At 44.4% G+C, this 18,098-nt stretch overlaps 1 protein-coding gene across 9 annotated transcripts in view; it reads left to right on the plus strand.

Moving 5' to 3' along the window:
- TP53INP1 (tumor protein p53 inducible nuclear protein 1) overlaps positions 1-15,194 on the plus strand; it is a 58,178-nt gene extending 42,984 nt beyond the window's left edge. For 3 of the 9 annotated variants that reach the window (XM_077809980.1, XM_077809978.1, XM_077809979.1), the window contains 3 exons: positions 7,181-7,294; positions 7,800-8,148; positions 13,969-15,191. In XM_077809980.1, the coding sequence (XP_077666106.1) occupies positions 7,181-7,294; positions 7,800-8,148; positions 13,969-14,218 (713 nt within the window). In that variant the 3' untranslated portion in view covers positions 14,219-15,191. Of the gene's footprint in view, positions 1-1,428; positions 1,566-7,007; positions 7,295-7,799; positions 8,149-11,349; positions 11,384-13,968 lie in introns of those variants that run through there. The other 6 variants (XM_077809982.1, XM_077809986.1, XM_077809981.1 and 3 more) reach the window with 6 other exon arrangements.
- The last annotated feature ends 2,904 nt before the right edge of the window (positions 15,195-18,098 follow it).

Consider the following 18,098-nt stretch of genomic DNA (forward strand, 5'->3'; position numbering starts at 1 on the left):
AAAAACTTCAAAAACAGACTTCAAAGAGAAACTACTGAGCTACAATTCATTGGCAAACTTAACACTATCAATTTGGATTTGAATAGGGACTGGGAGTGGCTGGCTCACTACAAAAGCAATTTTCCCTCTCGGTATTCCCCCCTCATCAGTTATTGGGAGTGGACCACATCCACCTTGATTGAATTGGCCTTGTTAACACTGGTTCTCCACTTGTAAGGTGACTCCCTTCTCTTCATGTGTCAGTATATTTATGCCTGCATCTGTAATTTTCACTCCATGCATCTGAAGAAGTGGATTTTTTACCCACAAAAGCTTATGCCCAAATAAATCTGTTAGTCGTTAAGGTGCCACCGGACTCTTCATTGTTTTTGTGGATACAGACTAAGATGGCTACCCCTCTGATACTTAATTCTGCAATGGTCCAAGTAGACTTTTTAAAGTATATGGAAACCATTGTTAATAAGTAAGCAATTCCACCACTCCCAGAACTTGTCAAAAGCACCACATCCCCTGCCAAAACAACGTAGCACCTTTCTAGGCCAAGTCATTTTGGAAATGGGACAAGCCCCCCCTCCCCTCCAAAAAAAACCCCCCAAACAAATGTAAAAAAAAAAAAACCCCACAACTCAGGAAACTATCTTACAACTGAAATGCACATAAACTCCTGTCCAATTATATCTCCCAAATGCCTTGTCCAATTTGTCCCAAATTCTGGAAATGCTCCACTTAAGCAAAAAGAAAAGGAGTACTTGTGGCACTGCGGATACAGACTAACACGGCTGCTACTCTGAAACCATTCTAAGCAAAGAGCCTGCAAATGAAAGTTCAGGCAGATCAGTTTGATTGTGGTGAAGTCAGAGTTGATGTGTCTATGCATGAAGCAAACTCTAGCTAGGTTCATCCTAAATAATGTATTTATGCATACAGTAGTGTCTGTACATAATATACCAACTTGATGCTGTGTCCCCTTATCTGTGTGACTATTAGCTCCATTTTATTCCCCTTCTTTCGCTCTCTTTTAGGCTCTTAGTCTGGGTCCATCACTAGGGTATCTGAGTGCTTCCCACTTCTTTCAAATCTTTTTTTCTCCCCCCTTCCTATCCCTGCCTCCGTTATCTCAATCTCCCTCTCTCGTCCCCTCTTCTTCCTTTATCTCTTCTTTTTGCAGTCTCTCTCTCTCCCTCCCTTCCGCTCTCCCCTTCTTTCTCTCCCTCTCCTTTTGTTGCCTGGGCTTGTTTCTAGCTGCAGAGTTTCTCTGTGCCTCTGGGCCGGATCACGTGCGTTAGTGACAGCCTGTCCCGGCGCGGCCCCGAGCCCCGCTCTGCTCACATTGGTGAGGTCTGAACCCTAGCCCGGCCCTGGGGAGTCGGGAGGGGGAGCCGGGGCGGGGCCTGGGGCGGCCGGGGCCGATCAGCTGTTCGCTGGATTCTATAACAACAAAAGGTTCGGCAGGGAACCGAGTCGGACTGAGGCGGCTGCGGAAACAAGACCAGGGACCCATCGCTGCCTCCCCTCATCTACCTCACTAGCCATTGCTACCGTCCGCCCCCTCCTGTCTCTGGAAGGTGAGCAGCGGATATTTGTATACAGTCTGGAAGGGGCCCTGGCAGCTTGACAATGCGCCTCCGGACCTGGGTCGCGACTCGGACCCCCCAACCCGGGCACAGCGGCCAACTCAGGTTCCCTCTGCCCAAGCTGCGTCCTTTAGGGGCAGGCTGGCGGCGGGGGTGAGGAGGTTTCGGGACTGGAGCGTCTTCCCTACTCCCAGTAACGTACCCCTCGCTCTGCCTATGTCCGGGAGGCGAGCGAGGTAGTCTCGCTGCCCGTCTCTCGCACGAAGGGTGATGAGCTCCATGTTCTGTATGACCAGGCCGCGGGTGTGGGTGTGTGACGTGCTGTCCGTTTTCCTTGGGGAGCACCAGACACTGGGCGAGCGCGCTGGCGTCCCCCAGAGCGGTCTGTGTCGCCGTTATGTGTGGGGCTGACATGTATTTCTCCCCCTTCCCCCACGAGACTCCGAAAGTAGCCCTAGGTCCTGGACAGGAGACTAGCTCGATAGAAACTTTACGAAACAGAAGAGATCTCTTTCTCCGTGGTTCCCGGCGATCTGGTCAATGGTTTGACTGCTCAAGGCGCTGAGCACCCGCAAACTCCCTTGAAGCCCACGGGAACTTGCAGGTGCTCGGCACATTTCAAAATCCAGAGGCTTGTGTCGTTTTTATGGGAGGGTCTTTCCCTATGGAGTGCGTGTGAGCACACGCCGCCCCTAAGCAGCCTAACTGGGGGAGTCCCTTTGCCTCTGGGGGGTGGGGGGATGCGCACTGCCCCTGTACTGTGTGACTCGTCGCCGGGAGCAGTGGGTGTCCCTAAATGCCTCGGACAGAGAGCTGCGTGGTTGCCTCCCCACTCGAGTGCGGAGGAGTGGTACCAGCTCTTGGTACGCGCTGCCCCACTCTCTGCGCGGATTGCCCGCGCGCCTCCGCTCCCTCGCTGGGAGATCCCGCGCACGGTGGAGTTGGGGCGCCGCCGGGCTGAATTCTGCCCCGAGGAGGCGGGAGCCCCGGACTCGCTGTGGGCAGGCTCCGATCTGCTTGTTTGTTTGTTCTCTGAACTTCCTCTTCGCAGACTCCGAAGTAGCTGCGTTCCCAGTTTGACCCTTTTGTCTCTTCCCTCCGCCCCCCAGGCTCACTCGCGGGGAGGAGGAGTTCGGGGCAGCCGGCCCGCCCAGGGGCTGGAGGGGTGTCGGGTTGCCTCTTCCTGCCAGTGCGGGGCCTGTTTTCTTGGTTGCGGAGGGACCTTCCCCCCCTCCCCTGCTTCCAGGGCAGTGTTTGCTTGCGCTCTAGTCAGGTGTGACTAAACCCAGCCTTCCTGCAGGCACCGCCCTAGTAGAGGGGGGCTCCTAGCGATCAAAACAAACCAGAGGATGTGACTCAGCCACAGGCGAGAGGACAGCGGATTGCAAGGTCAGGTCACCCAAACCAAGGGCTGGGTCCTCATTGGGGAGGTGCCTGACCTGGGTGGCTAGGGACCTGGAGAAAAACTCTCCTTAGAAGCAGCCTGGCCCCACCTTCCTCGTTGTTGTTGTTTGCCCCAAAGCAAGCTCTTTGTGTCTGGAGAATTAATCTGTACCTGCTGGGGACTTTCCACCTGAAATCACAATCCTCTGTCAGGCATGACAACTGGCACCCCTCCAGTATGATGTTTGAGTGAGGTAAAGGTAGTGGAAGCCAATTAACCATTAAAGCATAATGGTTACATAATGGTTAAACGTTCAGCTCGCTTAGGAGCGGACTGTTAGCCTCACCCTAGAGAAACAAAAAGAAAAGGAGTACTTGTGGCACCTTAGAGACTAACCAATTTATTTGAGCATAAGCTTTCATGAGCTACAGCTCACTTCATCGGATGCATATATAAATAAATTGGTTAGTCTCTAAGGTGCCACAAGTACTCCTTTTCTTTTTGCGAATACAGATTAACACGGCTGTTACTCTGAAACCTAGAGAAACAGGCTTCATTTGAGCTTCCCCCTCTAAGGAGGAACTCTTCTTCTCTGGGCTCCCCTCTTGCTTGGAAGGTGAGGGTGGAGTGTAGTTAAGTTTCTTCCCTTTTTGTGGTACAGACTGCAGCCTGTCAGCTCCGCTGGTCAATGCATATTGGGCAGAACCGTAGCTTTGTCTCCCCCTTTAGTACCCAGTTGTTCACAGGTGATGTATGCATGTAAGTGTCAGGTGTGCAGTGCCTGAGCCCCACACCCGTACGTTTGGAGGTCTGATCTGGGCATGGTTAACATCTAACTGTACCTCTTTCAGCTTTGATTAAAACTTGCTTTTTTGGAGCCTCCTGGTGGTTGCCAAGATACTGTTGAGCAATGACACTGTTAGTGGTTTTAGCATTGGGATAAAAGTTTAGGAACCACGTTCTTACAGACAAGAATTGGCCAGAAAATATGTTGCTGTCATTTCACACACAACTCTGTCAACTACTATAATCCCTATTATACCACATAGCCTACCCAGTAAACACACTTACAGCTGTATAGCAAACCAAATAGCACCAACCCCAGTTTATGCTTCCCCCAGGTATGTTAATAGGAACCATTGACAGCTTAATTATCTAGGGTTACAATAGTTATTGATTAAAACTCTTATTTTTCAGCCTCTGGCTGACATCCCATATGCTGCAGAAGTACAACAAATTTAGAGGCACAAATAGTATTGGATCCCAATGTCAGAATGTAAACCAGTTCCTAGGTGGGTTAACAAACAGGAGAGACACTCCAATGATAAACAGAAGTAACTAGCAAAAGTCTCCTTTTTCTTTTTTTAATTTTCTGGTATCCAGTGCAAAGGCATCTTTGGTCCAAGAGTTACAATACAGTACATTAACGGAGAAACTTAGAATTCATATTCTGTAAACATAATCTCCCTTAATCAATATTTACTTGTTAGAAATTAAACGTATATACTTGGTTTTGCTTTGAACAATTGTTTTGAATGTCTTCTCTAGTATAGTTTATCTTGCGCTCTCACAAACTTTCTGAGTATAGCAATTCATACCTTTTATGTAAATGTCTCTAATTTACCTAGTCTGTCATAAACATAGACTAGTTCCAGGAAGAGAGGAGAGATTGTGTAAGTGATATACTGTGTTTACACACACATTCTAATAATTAACTTAATAGGTGGAAATATAGCTAAAGGTGCTTAAAATAAGACTGTAGTTTAAATACCTGAACATTACTGTTAAAGTGTAGCATTTTGACACCATCATTTGAACTATGTTAATGATTCAAATATAGTGACTACAACAGGTGCTCTCATGTGAAGTTGTGGTGATCCCAGGAACTTGAACATCTTTTTTTTTTTTTAATTGTTAAATGGCTAATGGTTTTTTCAGCTTCACCCACAAAATATATATATAGTCCAGTCTGAAACTGATAATCTCTTTAAATATACATTTAGGGAAGTGTGTTCTGTTGAGAAATTAATGTTGCTTGTCATGAAATGTAAGGAAGCAACTTTATTCTCAAATTGTGGTGGTGCAGCCCGTATTTGCATTAATTCCGTAGAACCTCACAGAACACATAGTATTTAACTAATCACTATGAAAAGGATCCCACTTAATAACCATGCTAGTGCACCTTTGAACCTGATTATGTTTTCCTCTGTAATGTGTTAAACGTTCAAGCAGAGCCCCTGAACTGCACAAGAATGGTGGTGCTCTGTGGGTGTGCCTTTTCTGCCCAATGCATAGGGGGTCAGCTACCTACATTCTACATCAATGGGACCCTGCTGAGGGCTCTCTGCAGGACTGGTGCATGTACATGGGATTACAATCCTCTCCCCTCCCCCGCAACATGGACTACAGCAGACCCTCGCTAGAACACGGGATTTGGGATCCATGCCAAGTCCCGCGTTATAGCAGAGACCGCGTTCTAACAAAATGAAATAAAATGACCGCGTTTGACTGCGTTCTATTTTGGGATCCATTGCCATGACCGTGTTTTCACTGAATTTGTGTTCTAGCTATACTTAGGTAATACAGCTTCAGACTGTATCAATTCTTCTGTAGAATCCCTCCCTCCCACCCTCCACTTATGCAGAAGGAGGAAAGGTTCCCAGGGGAAGTCATAAGTAACATCACTTTTTTGGAGCCACTCTGACCGGAAGATCCCAGGAATTCTAGAGCTCAGGGTCTCTGCATAGATGGCCCTTACCTCTCCCACATTCCTGCAGATCTGTGGGGATGGGACCAGGAGCTATGAAGACCTTTGCCTGTGGGGCAGAATCCAGATGGAGGGCTTTAGGCAACCCTGTGAAGAGAGCCTTGCTGGGTCTTTCCTCCATCAGGCCTCTTCCTGTGGTTCAACTTGTTGGCAGGGGATGCTATGGGCCAATGAAAAAGTGTGATATCGCCTCATGGCAAATACTTTGAGTCATGTAGGTCAGTGTTTTTCAAAGTTCGGGTCGCGACCCAGTACTGGGTTGCAGCATGTAAGGCACTGGGTCGCCTTGCTCAGCACCCAGGAACCCTAGGAGCTCTGGTCAGCACCCGTCAGCAGTGCTGCCCAGCTAAGGCAGGCTAGTGCCTACCTGTTCCGACACCATGCTGTGGTTCCGGCTTCTAGGCAGGGGAGCCACAGGGCTCTGTGCGCTGCCCCCGCCCCAAGCACTAGCTCCACACTACCGGCCAATGGGAGCTGGGAGGGGTGGTGCCTGAGGGCGAGAGCCGCACGGAGCTGCTTGTTTGCCTCCGTCTAGGAGCCGGACCTGCTGCTGGCCACTTCTGGGGTGCAGCACAGTCCACGGTGTCAGGACAGGCCAGAAGCCTGCCTTAGCACCCCGGCTGCACCGCTGACCGGGAGCCGCCTGAGGTGAGGTAAGCCCGCGCCCCTGCCCCAGCCCTGAGACCCCCAAACCCGGAACCCTTTCCTGGATCCCAAACCCCTCATCCCCAGTCCCACCTGCACCCCCGAGAGCCCTGACCCCCTCCCGCACCCCAACCCTCTGTCCCAGCCCTGAGCACTCCCCAAACCTGGAGCCCCCTCCTGTACCCCAAACCCTTCATCCCTGAGCCCAGCCCTGACTCCCTCCTGCACCCCAACCCTCTGCCTGAGCCCAACCCAAACCCTTCATCCCTGGCCCCACCCCAGAGCCTGCACCCCCAGCCCAGAGTCCTGACCCCCTCTCGCACCCCTGCCCCAGCCCCCTCTTGCACCCTGAACCCCTCATTCCCAGCCCCACCCTGCAGCCCTCACCCCTGCCCCAAAACCCTCTGCCTCAGCCCTGAGCCTCTCCCACATCCAAACCCCTCATCGCCAGCTCCATTGGGTTGTGGGCATCAACAGTTTTCTTCAGCTGGGTCCCCAGAAAAAAAGTTTGAAAACCACTGATGTAGGCTATTGCCCAAAACCTGCAGTCAAGAATTGGCCCTATCTGAGTTCTTACTTGTTGTTTACAAATAGATTAATTGCTTTAGCATTAAGACCACTCTTTTCTTCTTTGCAGGTTTTGTATAAACTGTTTACAAATCATGACTCTCCATGTTCCATACGTAAGCTGATAAAGCATCTATGCACTTTATTCTCATATCTCTGCCAGTTTGCTAGTATAAGTGTGAGCCCGTGTCTTGAATTTTTGGATACAAAGACTTACTAGCCAAAGTCTCATTCTTGCCTTAGTAATGTTCCAGAGGCTGAATAATATGTTTGTGGGAGAGATCAATAACTTGTCCAGCCAAGAGCCAGAGTTCAGTGAAAAAGAAGATGATGAATGGATTCTGGTTGACTTTATAGGTAAGATGTCTGTTAAATATAACCTCTACAGCAGGAAGCAGGCAGTTATATGTATCATACTTCTGTATAAGGAAGCCAATAGCTCCAAAGGAATTTTTAGCCTAAGTGTAAATAAGGTGGATTTGTGTAAAACAATGAACCACAAAGCATCTTGTGTAAACTGACTAGGGAAACTGACGTCAGTTTCATAAGACTAACAAGTTCAGACCATAGTAGAACTACTTGTACGGATAGTATTTATTTAACACTGACCAATCTGTATTACACAATTGTATCACTTTTCTGGCAATACTCTTGATTTTTATATCTGACTTGGGAAAACGTTTCCTCCCTTTTATTTGTTTGTTTGTAAAGTGTCTGTGTACATGCTGATGGTAGACCTTTTGTTTGTTTTTATTCTCTACTTGCTGCACATGAACTTGCTGATCTCCATCTCCTGCAATCACCTATCTGTTGTGACTTCATCTCAACTGTGGCAACTGGAACAATGGACAACCTCCACTAGACACTTGCACTAACTTTTCAACAGAAGAAGCAGACATCAGTGAAACATCAGCTGCTGACCACTCCCCAGTCTTTTCTTGTTTACCAACTTCCTTAGAGTGTTTGGCTGATGCCAGCGAGTCTTGCTTCATCCAGTTTGACTCATGTCCCATGGAGGAGAGCTGGTTTATTACCCCTCCCCCATGTTTTACTGCAGGTGGATTAACCACTATCAAGGTGGAAACCAGTCCTATGGAGAATCTTCTAATTGAACATCCCAGCATGTCTGTATATGCTGTCCATAATACCTGTCACAGTCTAAATGAGACTAGCTGTGGAGATGAGGAGTTTCATAATCCAAGTAGTCCAAGGTAAGTCTCTTTTATTTTTCTGTTGGCAATATGATGAAAATACATAAGTCATGAATTACTGCTGAGTGCAAAAGAGTACAGTAAAATACATGGTTACAACTTGCTAAGCCCAAATGCCTGAAGAATTAATTAGACGCTTCAGTTTTAAGAAAATGAACAAAGCACAAATACTCCAACATTTTAAGATAAGCTGATCATAGCTTTATGCCTGATTTTAAAACTCTTGTACATGGTGGCCATGCTGGGAGTGAATAATCAGATGTCCGGTCTTGGCATTGTAATTAATACTTCTGGGGCCTAATTATCCCATTAGTTGTACACTCCATTTCTGTTGAAGTCAGATGAAGTTACTCGCACAACTGATACAATAGACTATCCTATCTAGGTTTCAGAGTGGTAACCATGTTAGTCTGTATTAGCAAAAAGAACGAGGAGTACTTGTGGTACCTTAGAGACTAACAAATTTAGATCCTAATCACATCAGCCACACTATCAGAGGCTTGTTCACCTGCACATCTACCAATGTGATAAATGCCATCATGTGCCAGCAGTGCCCCTCTGCCATGTACATTGGCCAAACTGGACAGTCTCTACACAAAAGAATAAATGGACACAAATCAGACGTCAAGGATTGTAACATTCAAAAACCAGTCAGAGAACACTTCAACCTCCCTGGACGCTCAATTACAGACCTAAAAGTCACAATCCTTCAACAACAAAACTTCAAAAACAGACTCCAACAAGAAATTGCAGAATTGGAATTAATTTGCAAACTGGACACCATTAAATTAGGCTTGAATAAAGACTGGGAGTGGATGAGTCATTACACTAACTAAAAACTATTTCCCCATGCTAATTTTCCCCCTACTGTTACTCACACCTCCTTGTCAACTGTTTGAAATGGGCCATCCTGATTATCGCTACCGAAGTTTTTTTTTTCCTCCTGCTGATAATAGCCCATCTTAATTGATGATTCTCGTTAGAGTTGGTATGGCAACCCCGATTTTTTTCTGTGTGTGTGTATCTTCCTACTCTATTTTCCACTGCATGCATCCGATGAAGTGGATTTTAGCCCACGAAAGCTTATGCCCTAATAAATTTGTTAGTCTCTAAGGTGCCAAAAGTACTCGTCGTTCTTTATCCGATCTAGGTGCTTCCTAGAAATGTAGGCATGCAAGGGACCTCCAGAAGTCATCTAATCTAGTTCCCTTTGCTGAAGCAGGGCCAAGAATACCTAGACTATCTCTGAAAGGTGTTTGTCTAACATCTTAAAAATCTCCAATGATGGGGATTTCACAACCTCTCTTGGAAACCTAGTTCAGTGTTTAACTATCCTTTATCGTTAGGAAAAATTTCTAATACTTAATCTGCAGCAAGGAAAATTTAGGTTAAGCCCATTACTTTTTGTCCTGCCTTCAGTGGACACGGAGAACAACGTGTCTTCACCCTCCTTACACCCTCCTTACCTCCTCTTAAGTGCTGTTCTGAAGAGGAGAGTGATAAAGATCTCCCCTCAGTCATCTTTTCTCAAGACTAACCATGCCCAATTTTTTAACTTTTCCTCATAGATCAGGATTTCTAAACCAGATGAGAGCAATAAAAATGATAAAAGGTAATTGTGCCCACCCCTGTAGTATCTAAAGTGCCTCTCAAACATTAATGATGTCCTCACAACCCCCTTTGAGGTGGGAGAAATACTAACTCAATTGCAGAGACTAGGAACCCAAGTGGGGGGAAAATGTGATCTTTATCCAAGGTCAGGTCACAGGAAGTCTGGGGGTATGCCGACTTTGCAGTTAAAAACCCATGACTGGCCTCTGCCAGTAGAATCAGGCTCATGGGGCTCAGGCTAAGGGGCTATTCAACTGCCGTGTAGACATTTGGGCTCAGCCCAAGCTCTGGGACCCTGCGAATTGGGAAGGCCACCAATAAACAATTTATTTTCTCTTGTTAAAGTCAGAAATTATTCTTGCACTAGGATCTGAATCCAAAGGAGGTAACCATGCAGAATGACCACAAACTCAAACCTATCATGCAATATTTGCCTGGTAGCAGAAGCTATTGTTGATATAGCAAAAATGTTTCCTGTATGACCCCACACATTTTTCCCATATGTTCAAGTTCTGAGAAATACTAATGTAATTTCTGGGGCCCTTGTTCAGAAGGACTGGAGAAATTTGGCCAGCTTCTAGCATTCATCCTCTGTAATAAGAATAAACAAGGATCATCTTATGGTGAGTTTGGTTCTGCGTGTAGCAATGTGCAAGTAATTACCACTGACTTCAATGGCAGCCTAGCTCCCATACCTGTAGTTTCTTGGTTTGCAACACTTTAAAGAAAATGGGTGATTTTTGTAAAGCGACCTAAGCCAGTGTCTAACAAGCATGGAGCTGACACTGAAACTCTGTGTTCTTGGTACCAAGGGCCTGTTTCTTTGGGAGATCCTGAGCACCGTAGCTCTGGCTGAAGTCAGTGGGAGCTGTGGGTACCCAGCATCTCTGAAAATTGGGCTCTGAAGAAATCTGTTACAACTGTAAGGTGCTCTAATACCATGGGGATGGGCATAGTATAATAAAAACAGAATAGACTCGTTTATAAGACCCTACAGTCAGTAGCAGCAATTTAACAGAAATGGTTGCAAAATGGAGATGGTGAAATTTGAGTGAGAATTGTGTCATTCAAGAGTAGATGGATCTGTTGCCTTCCCCTTTCCTCAAATTCAGCTACTGAATTATTGCGATGGCTTTGTATAATATAGGGATGCTGGTATAAGCCATTCCAGAACTATACCTTGTACCTCTTATTAATGCAGCACTACTTAAATATGTAATTAAATTAAAGGGCCAGATACTCACTTGATATAAATCAGCAGCATCCCTCTGAATTCAATAGAGCTGTGCATTCAGCTGGGGATGTGGCCCAAGTATCGCTATTAAATACTAAGACTCAGTGAAATTAATGGGAATTAGGAATCTAAATGCCTTTTGAGGATCTTGGCTAAATATTTTGTCCATCATTTCATGTACAAGATAATTATTTTGGAGAACAAAATTGTAACTGGCTTGCTCTAAAAGGTTAAAGTTGAGATGAAATAACAGTAACTGAGAGAAGATATAATAATTGTTCAACTAAGCTGACAATACAGTAAAATGTTGTCTTGAAGTCTCTAGTTGTTTAATGGTTGGCCATTTAACATTGTAGGGCCAGGAAAAGCTGCTTAAGGCACACTGGCACAGTAAGTACTACTGCTTTGGGACAGTACTTTTTGTTTGATTGGTCTGCTTTGTAAATAGACTTGTATATCAAAACTGTACCAGTTTTAAGACTAACCTCAGTGTCAATTTAAGTTACTTGGTCAGTTCTAATTCTGCTATAACAAGCAAAACATACTGCTAATCAACATTTTCTTCTGTATTTAGCAGTTAAGAATCTTTAGGGTTCCAATCTTTCTAGCTTTTATGTGCAAACAGTGAAGTCACTGTGGGTACATCTCCACTGCAAAAAAACACTCACGTGAGTCTCGGAGCCCAGGTCAGCTGACTCCATCTCCCACTATGTTTACATTCCCCTTCCATCAGAAGCCCAGGCAAGGCGGGTGGGTGGCTAGGTCTCAAAGTACATCAGTAGCTCACTAATACATACACTGTGGCTTATTGTTATGGACAATATGAAATCCATGTACGTATTAGATATTGATGTACTTCTCTGGCTGATAACATGAGTCAAAAACATGCTCAAGACATACACAATTAGTTTACTAATGCCCGATCTATTATGGTTTTATTGTTGTAGTGGTTGTATTTTGCTACCATAACTGTGCTTGTTCCAGAAGTTCCCTTATTACTTTCTTCATTCAGAGTTTCAGCTCTGACATGTTTTTTCTAAGAACATGTTAATGTATCACGTGTAGCCAGTGGTAGAGCCATAATTACAGGAGCCTACATGCAAGTTCAGCTGATCTGCATAAAAGGAAAAAATAAGAGCAATTCCAGTGTGAAATGACTAGGGTCAGTGAAGGGCAGAATGTCAACTTGGACATTATACTGGCTGGCTCTTGTCTGTCAGTGTAATAATCTGTAAAGGGAGGTAACTCTGGGATAGGCATTCAGTGCATAAATCATCTTGGGCCCATATCCTTCAATCCATTCATTTAGTGCTGCTCTGCTGGCACAGAGTGAATGTGTTTTGGCTGCAACTCTTTGCTGGTCGGAAGTCCAGGGAAGCAGGGGAGTCTGCTCCTGTGCCAGCTGTACACATGCACATGCTCTGACAGCATGGAGCGCAGTAGGCAGACCAGGGGCATAGCAGGATGTTCTGCTCTACAGATTTTACTATACAGTGTAAGGTTCCTCCACTCATGGAAACAGAGACATACTAGGGCTGAATTTGCTTAACTGACTCCCTGAGGGCCCCATCTCTGTGCCTTGAACTATAAGAGTCATCCAAAAAGGGTGGTGGTAAAGTTGCACACTACCACTTCGTGTCCCATAAAAGCATCTGCTATACACGTAATGTCACAACTATCATGCCACCTCGATGGAGAGGTTTGTGGAAGTTTTTAAAAATTTGTATTGGCTCTGGAAAGCTCTTATGTTACAAAACTTAACAACAACCCTCAAACACCATACATCAGGCTGTGGGGGTTGGAGGGAAGAAACATTTTACCTTTACATAGGTTGGTTATGCCTCATACTGTGTGATGGGATGTCTTTACAGCAGTCTGACTTTGAGTGGCATGAGGGAATCAAAAGGACAGGCTGAAGAAAGATCTTTAATATCAGTTACCCATGGCATTTCACACAGCTGGTCTGACTTGAGTGGCTTAAGTGGTCTAACTTTCCAGGTCTTATGCATGAACACCATGTTTGGATTTTCCTGCAGGGCTGGCAACCCAAACAATCTTTTATTAGTGCCCTTTATTTTCACACAGCCTAAACTATCTGTGTGCAAGATGACCTTTAACCATAACATCTAGTAAATATTTACTAATTCTTCTGAGGATAGTGAAATACATGCTGCCTTCTGTATTTAATACATTATATGATCTTTTGGGCATTATGCCATTAGTTCATGAATAATAGCAAGCTGGAAAGTGCATTATGCCCAAAAGATTAAATATTGAATCAGAAATACAAAAGGCAACATAGCACAGTCATTTACAGAGAGGATGAGAGTAGAGGAAACAGACCTATTATCAACTCACTCCCTGAAACGTGCTAAAGAACTACATCAGAAAACTTCATGCCTTGTGTGATAGGATAGGGTCACCTAGTGGAAGTGATTTGTGTAAACATCTATATAAATATCTATATCTATAGCTTGGCAGAATTTGATTATTTTTAAACAACTTTGATGGATTATGTCTGCTTATTTTTAGCACTTTTTTATTTTTATCTATTTAAATTCTCCCAGTTGCAGGAGATTATTGGGGTGGAAGGGCCAGGCAGTGGGGATGTCAGACAATAATTTAATGGCATTACACATTGAGATCCAAAATGTAAAAGCATTATAACCATTAAAATACAAATTGTCAATAGTAAATATCCTGAAATCAGGCTCTTAAGTTCTCCAAGCAGCATTTTTCTTATTTTGCCTTTTTCTTATTTTGCCTATCTGTACATTTCTATTATTGATAGAAATATTTTGTGTGTGCGCATATGATGAAATTGATGTTTAGTGACATTTACTGACACAAAACTAATCCTTCCAAGCCTATCTATATTCATTCAGCTAGAAGCAAATATATTCCTTTAATAAACTTATCTAGATCTCAAAGTGCTAGCTGAACTGTAACCGTAACATTTGTGTGTTAAATTTTAGAATGGAAGCGCGAAATGAAATGGGGCAGCATATTCATTGCTACGTTGCCACTCTTGCCGCTCACTCAAGTTTTCTGGAACAAACCAAGAGTTTTCGTCCAACTCAGTGGATAAAAGAACATAATGAAAGACCCCATCTCAACAGAAACAGTCTCCGTCGCCAAAATCTTACCAGGGATTGCCACTCTCGGCAAATCAGGCACAATGGATTGTTTGTTCACCAGCCTTGCCAGCGTCAGTACAATTACTGAAGGCTTTTGAGGTTTTAATCCTATCGGTTAATTGTTCTTAGCTTGCTCTTGTTTTAATGTGTAGATAATGAAGGTGTGATCAATCTGAAGCTGACCATCAATCATTTGAACACAATCGTGACTAGTGTTACATTAGTTTGAAACCTCATTTACATATAGTGTATCAAAAAATGCCTTGCTATAGGTCCTAAATGGTTATCTTGAATATTTCAGTGTCTTGGAAATGTGCGTGAGTGTGGTTTTTAACTTTACTACGATGTATGGATGGTTTTTTAAAGAAAATTCTAACAAAGATGGAACATGCATTCTTCAGTCATATGAAGTTACAAAATTATTGGGGTCAGCCATATACTTTAATAACTAGTGCTTTTGACAGCTTTGCATGTCTGTATATACTGTGTACACAGTTGTACTCTAACATAAGCATTAAAAGGCTATAGTTGCCAATGGATTTGGAGTAGATGTCACTAAACTCTTATTGAAAGAAGGATAACTCTAGATTTAATCTAAATTCAGGGGTGAAAGTAAGTTAGAGGACTTACCAGTATGCCGGAGTCCTGAGCAGGGGGCGTGGCCTCAACTGGAAGGGGCATGGCCTTAAGTCCCCAGGCCCTTTAAATCTTGATTTAAAGGGCCAGGGCTCCAGCTGCGGTAGTGGCGGCTGGGAGCCCAGGGCCCTTTAAATCACCCCTGAGCTACCAGCTGCAGAGGTGGCTGGGAGCCCCGGGGCTCGGGGGCAATTTAAAGGGCCCAGGGCTCCAGCTGCCACTACCGCAATGGAGCCCCAGGCCCTTTAAATCACTGAGGAGCCCTGGGGGCTCCCGGCTGCCACCGCTTCCCCGGGGCTCTGGGCTCTGGCAGAGCTTTAAAGGGCCTGGGGCTCCACTGTGGTAGCAGCTGCCGGAGCCCCAAGCCCTTTAAATCCCCGCCTGAGCCCTGCTGTCCAAGCCCTGGGGTAGCGGTGGCCGGGCTCCATCGGGGATTTAAAGGGCCCCGGGGCTCCAGCTGCCGCTACTGCACAGGCCCTTTAAATCTCCACCAGAGCCCCACCGCCGCTACCCCAGGGCTTCGGCAGCAGGGCTCTGGCAGGGATTTAAAGGGCCCCGGGGCAGTAGCGGTGGCTGGCACTCCGGGGCCCTTTAAATCCCTGCCAGAGCCCTGCCGCCGCTACCCCAGGGCTCGGGCAGCAGGGCTCAGGTGGGGATTTAAAGGGCCCCAGGGCAGTAGCGGCAGCTGGAGCTCCAGGGCCCTGCCGCCACTACCCCAGGGCTTTAAATTGCCCTCTGGGAAAGCTGGTCCTGGTACAGCGCACCGGCTCTTACTGGTACACCGTACCAGGGCGTACCAGCTTACTTTCACCTCTGTCTAAATTAGACCTTATCTGCTTGCATTAAACAAACCAGTTTAATTACGGTTGTCAGGTACTTCATATAAGCAGCAGAAGAGAGTAAAATGTCCACCTGATAATACTGGAATAAGATGTGGCACAAATGTTACAGGTATTTGGAGAGGGACAAACTTTATGCCTTATATGGAGTGAAATGAAAAGTAGACCTATGGGTTATTTAAATATAGACACTTAACCCAAAGATTCCATCAGTATTTTAGATCATGCAACCTTTGCTCTCTTCCCCCCCACCCCTTTTTTTTTCTTCTTTTTCCTTTGGGGAGAGGATGCATCCATTACATACCTCCCAAAACTTGGTTTAGTTTATCTGTAGTCTGAACCAAGGAGAAAAGGCTAGACTGACTGTCTTCTGTAATAGGTCCATCTGCAGCTGAAACACCTTCTGCAGAACCTATTCTGGTGGATGGTGAGTACAGGTGGGCTTCCGAGCTGCTGATACTGCCTCGAATTGATCAAGTGATAGATTAGGAATGGCTCACAAACTGCTGGATGGAAAACCTATTTCCAGATGAGGTCTTGCACCCCTCCCAATTCTTTCCCAATGAGAGAATAAAATTGAGGTGGCCATGACTGGAAGTGATGAAAGGCATAACATTATAAATACATTCTAACACTACTAGTCTTCCAGAATTAAACAGTGCTAGGAGAGTATATAAAAGTGAAGATGTAGGAGCTACATTAACAGTGGTTATTTCATTGCTCATGTGGCATAAAAGCAGAAAAATATCTTACTTGATGTTAATTTTATAGACTAGTGGGGGAGAGGGGAAAGTACAGAACATTAAACATCCTCTTCAAAAAATATTAAAATCTTGCATGATCTTCTGGAAGAAAGCATGCCTTGAAAGGCAAAGCTACCAAATTTGATAGTGTAGATTCTTCTAGACAGCCACACTACGAAATCAACCATGATAGATAATTCTTGGAAATTTGAGTAAATCAAGGAATGAGTTCGGGGCGGGGAGACTAGTGAAGCTTTACTCTTCCTCTTTTGTTTCCAGTGCTTCATCTGTGATCACTGCTTTTCCTGCATTTGCTGCTAAGGCATATAAATGTTAGTCACATTCAACAGTGTCTTCCAGCTGAAATCATGTGGAAAAGTATCAGCACTATAAAACGTGTATATGGGTGGCTTTAATTTTTGTGTTTAGATGAGACCAATAATGCTTAAGAATTATTTCAAACCTATGAAATGTTCTTTGAAATATGGCCAAATGTTTCAATTTTGCTGATACAAAAACCTAATGCCTTGTAGTAATCTTGCAGTATGAGTAGCACTGCATATAATATATGCAGGCTGAACTCTTGTGGAGCGTAATCTTCCTAATCCTGTAGCAGTTAGCCTTCTGGTCCCCAATTCCGTTCAAATACTCCATTTTTTTCTGGTTTTAGTTAGCAGTTTAACTGCCATGTGTATCTATAGATGTAGCACTATCTACATTGCTTTTGTGTGTACTCCTGTCATCTTACTGGGATATATCCCTAGAAGTGCTGGGAGGTCATCTAGTCTAGCCCCCTGCACTTAGGCTGGATCACATCTATAGACCATTCCTGAAAGCTGTTTAGTCTAACCTGTTCTTTAAAACTTCCAGGGATATGGAACATAGGTTTTGCTTTGAGTGATTATTTATGAGTCTAAGTGCTTAATGCCAGTTCAGAATGTAGATGATTTTTGTTGGTGTTCTTACCTCTTCTTTTTTTAGTGATGCATATCCATATATATACACAGTGATATTTTCCTCTGGGCTAGAAACTCTCAATTATTTATCCAAGAATAATTTTGTAGATTCACCAATCTCGTATTCCTAGAGTCTCTCTCATTTGCTCACGGAGATCTTAATTTTGCTTCCGGTATGATACCTTTTCATTTCCACTTTTCCTCTGCCCTTCTTTCATCTCCTCCCCGCGCACACACACATACATATGTGTACACACACACACACTTTTCAGCTCAGGAGACTCCTTGCTTTAATTTTTCTCTTCCTAAATAACTGCTTTCCTTCAGCTTTAATTTTCCTAAAGTTAAATGAAGGAAGATGGAATCTCCACCTCTCAGAATTAAAAGGGTTTTGTAATCCTTTAATTTTTTAGTGGAGGGGAAGTGCATGGCTCCCAAGCATTAGAATTGGAGCCTCCTTTTTTCAGTTGGCAAGTAAAAGCAATTTTAGACTGCTCCTAAAAAGTGGGAGATACTAATCTTTTTTTTTTTTTTTTTTTATACTATATTACTGGATAACTTTCTAGTGATGAAATCCTATATCTTTCAGGATATAAACTTTTTTGTTGCACAAAAGCTGTGCCTCTCAATTCTTAATATTGGAAACCATGCTATATTGTATGAAATATATACAGTACTTCATCAGTGACTTTTTTTTTGTTAATTTTGTCTTGCATATTTATGTTACTAGTTCTATTTTGTGCCTGGAGTTCTTGGGCAGTTTTTTTGTTGTTGTTCTCTAGTAGTGTGTGAGT

The sequence above is a fragment of the Eretmochelys imbricata genome, chromosome 2, assembly GCF_965152235.1.
Source record: "Eretmochelys imbricata isolate rEreImb1 chromosome 2, rEreImb1.hap1, whole genome shotgun sequence".
NCBI classification, from domain to species: Eukaryota; Metazoa; Chordata; order Testudines; family Cheloniidae; genus Eretmochelys; species Eretmochelys imbricata.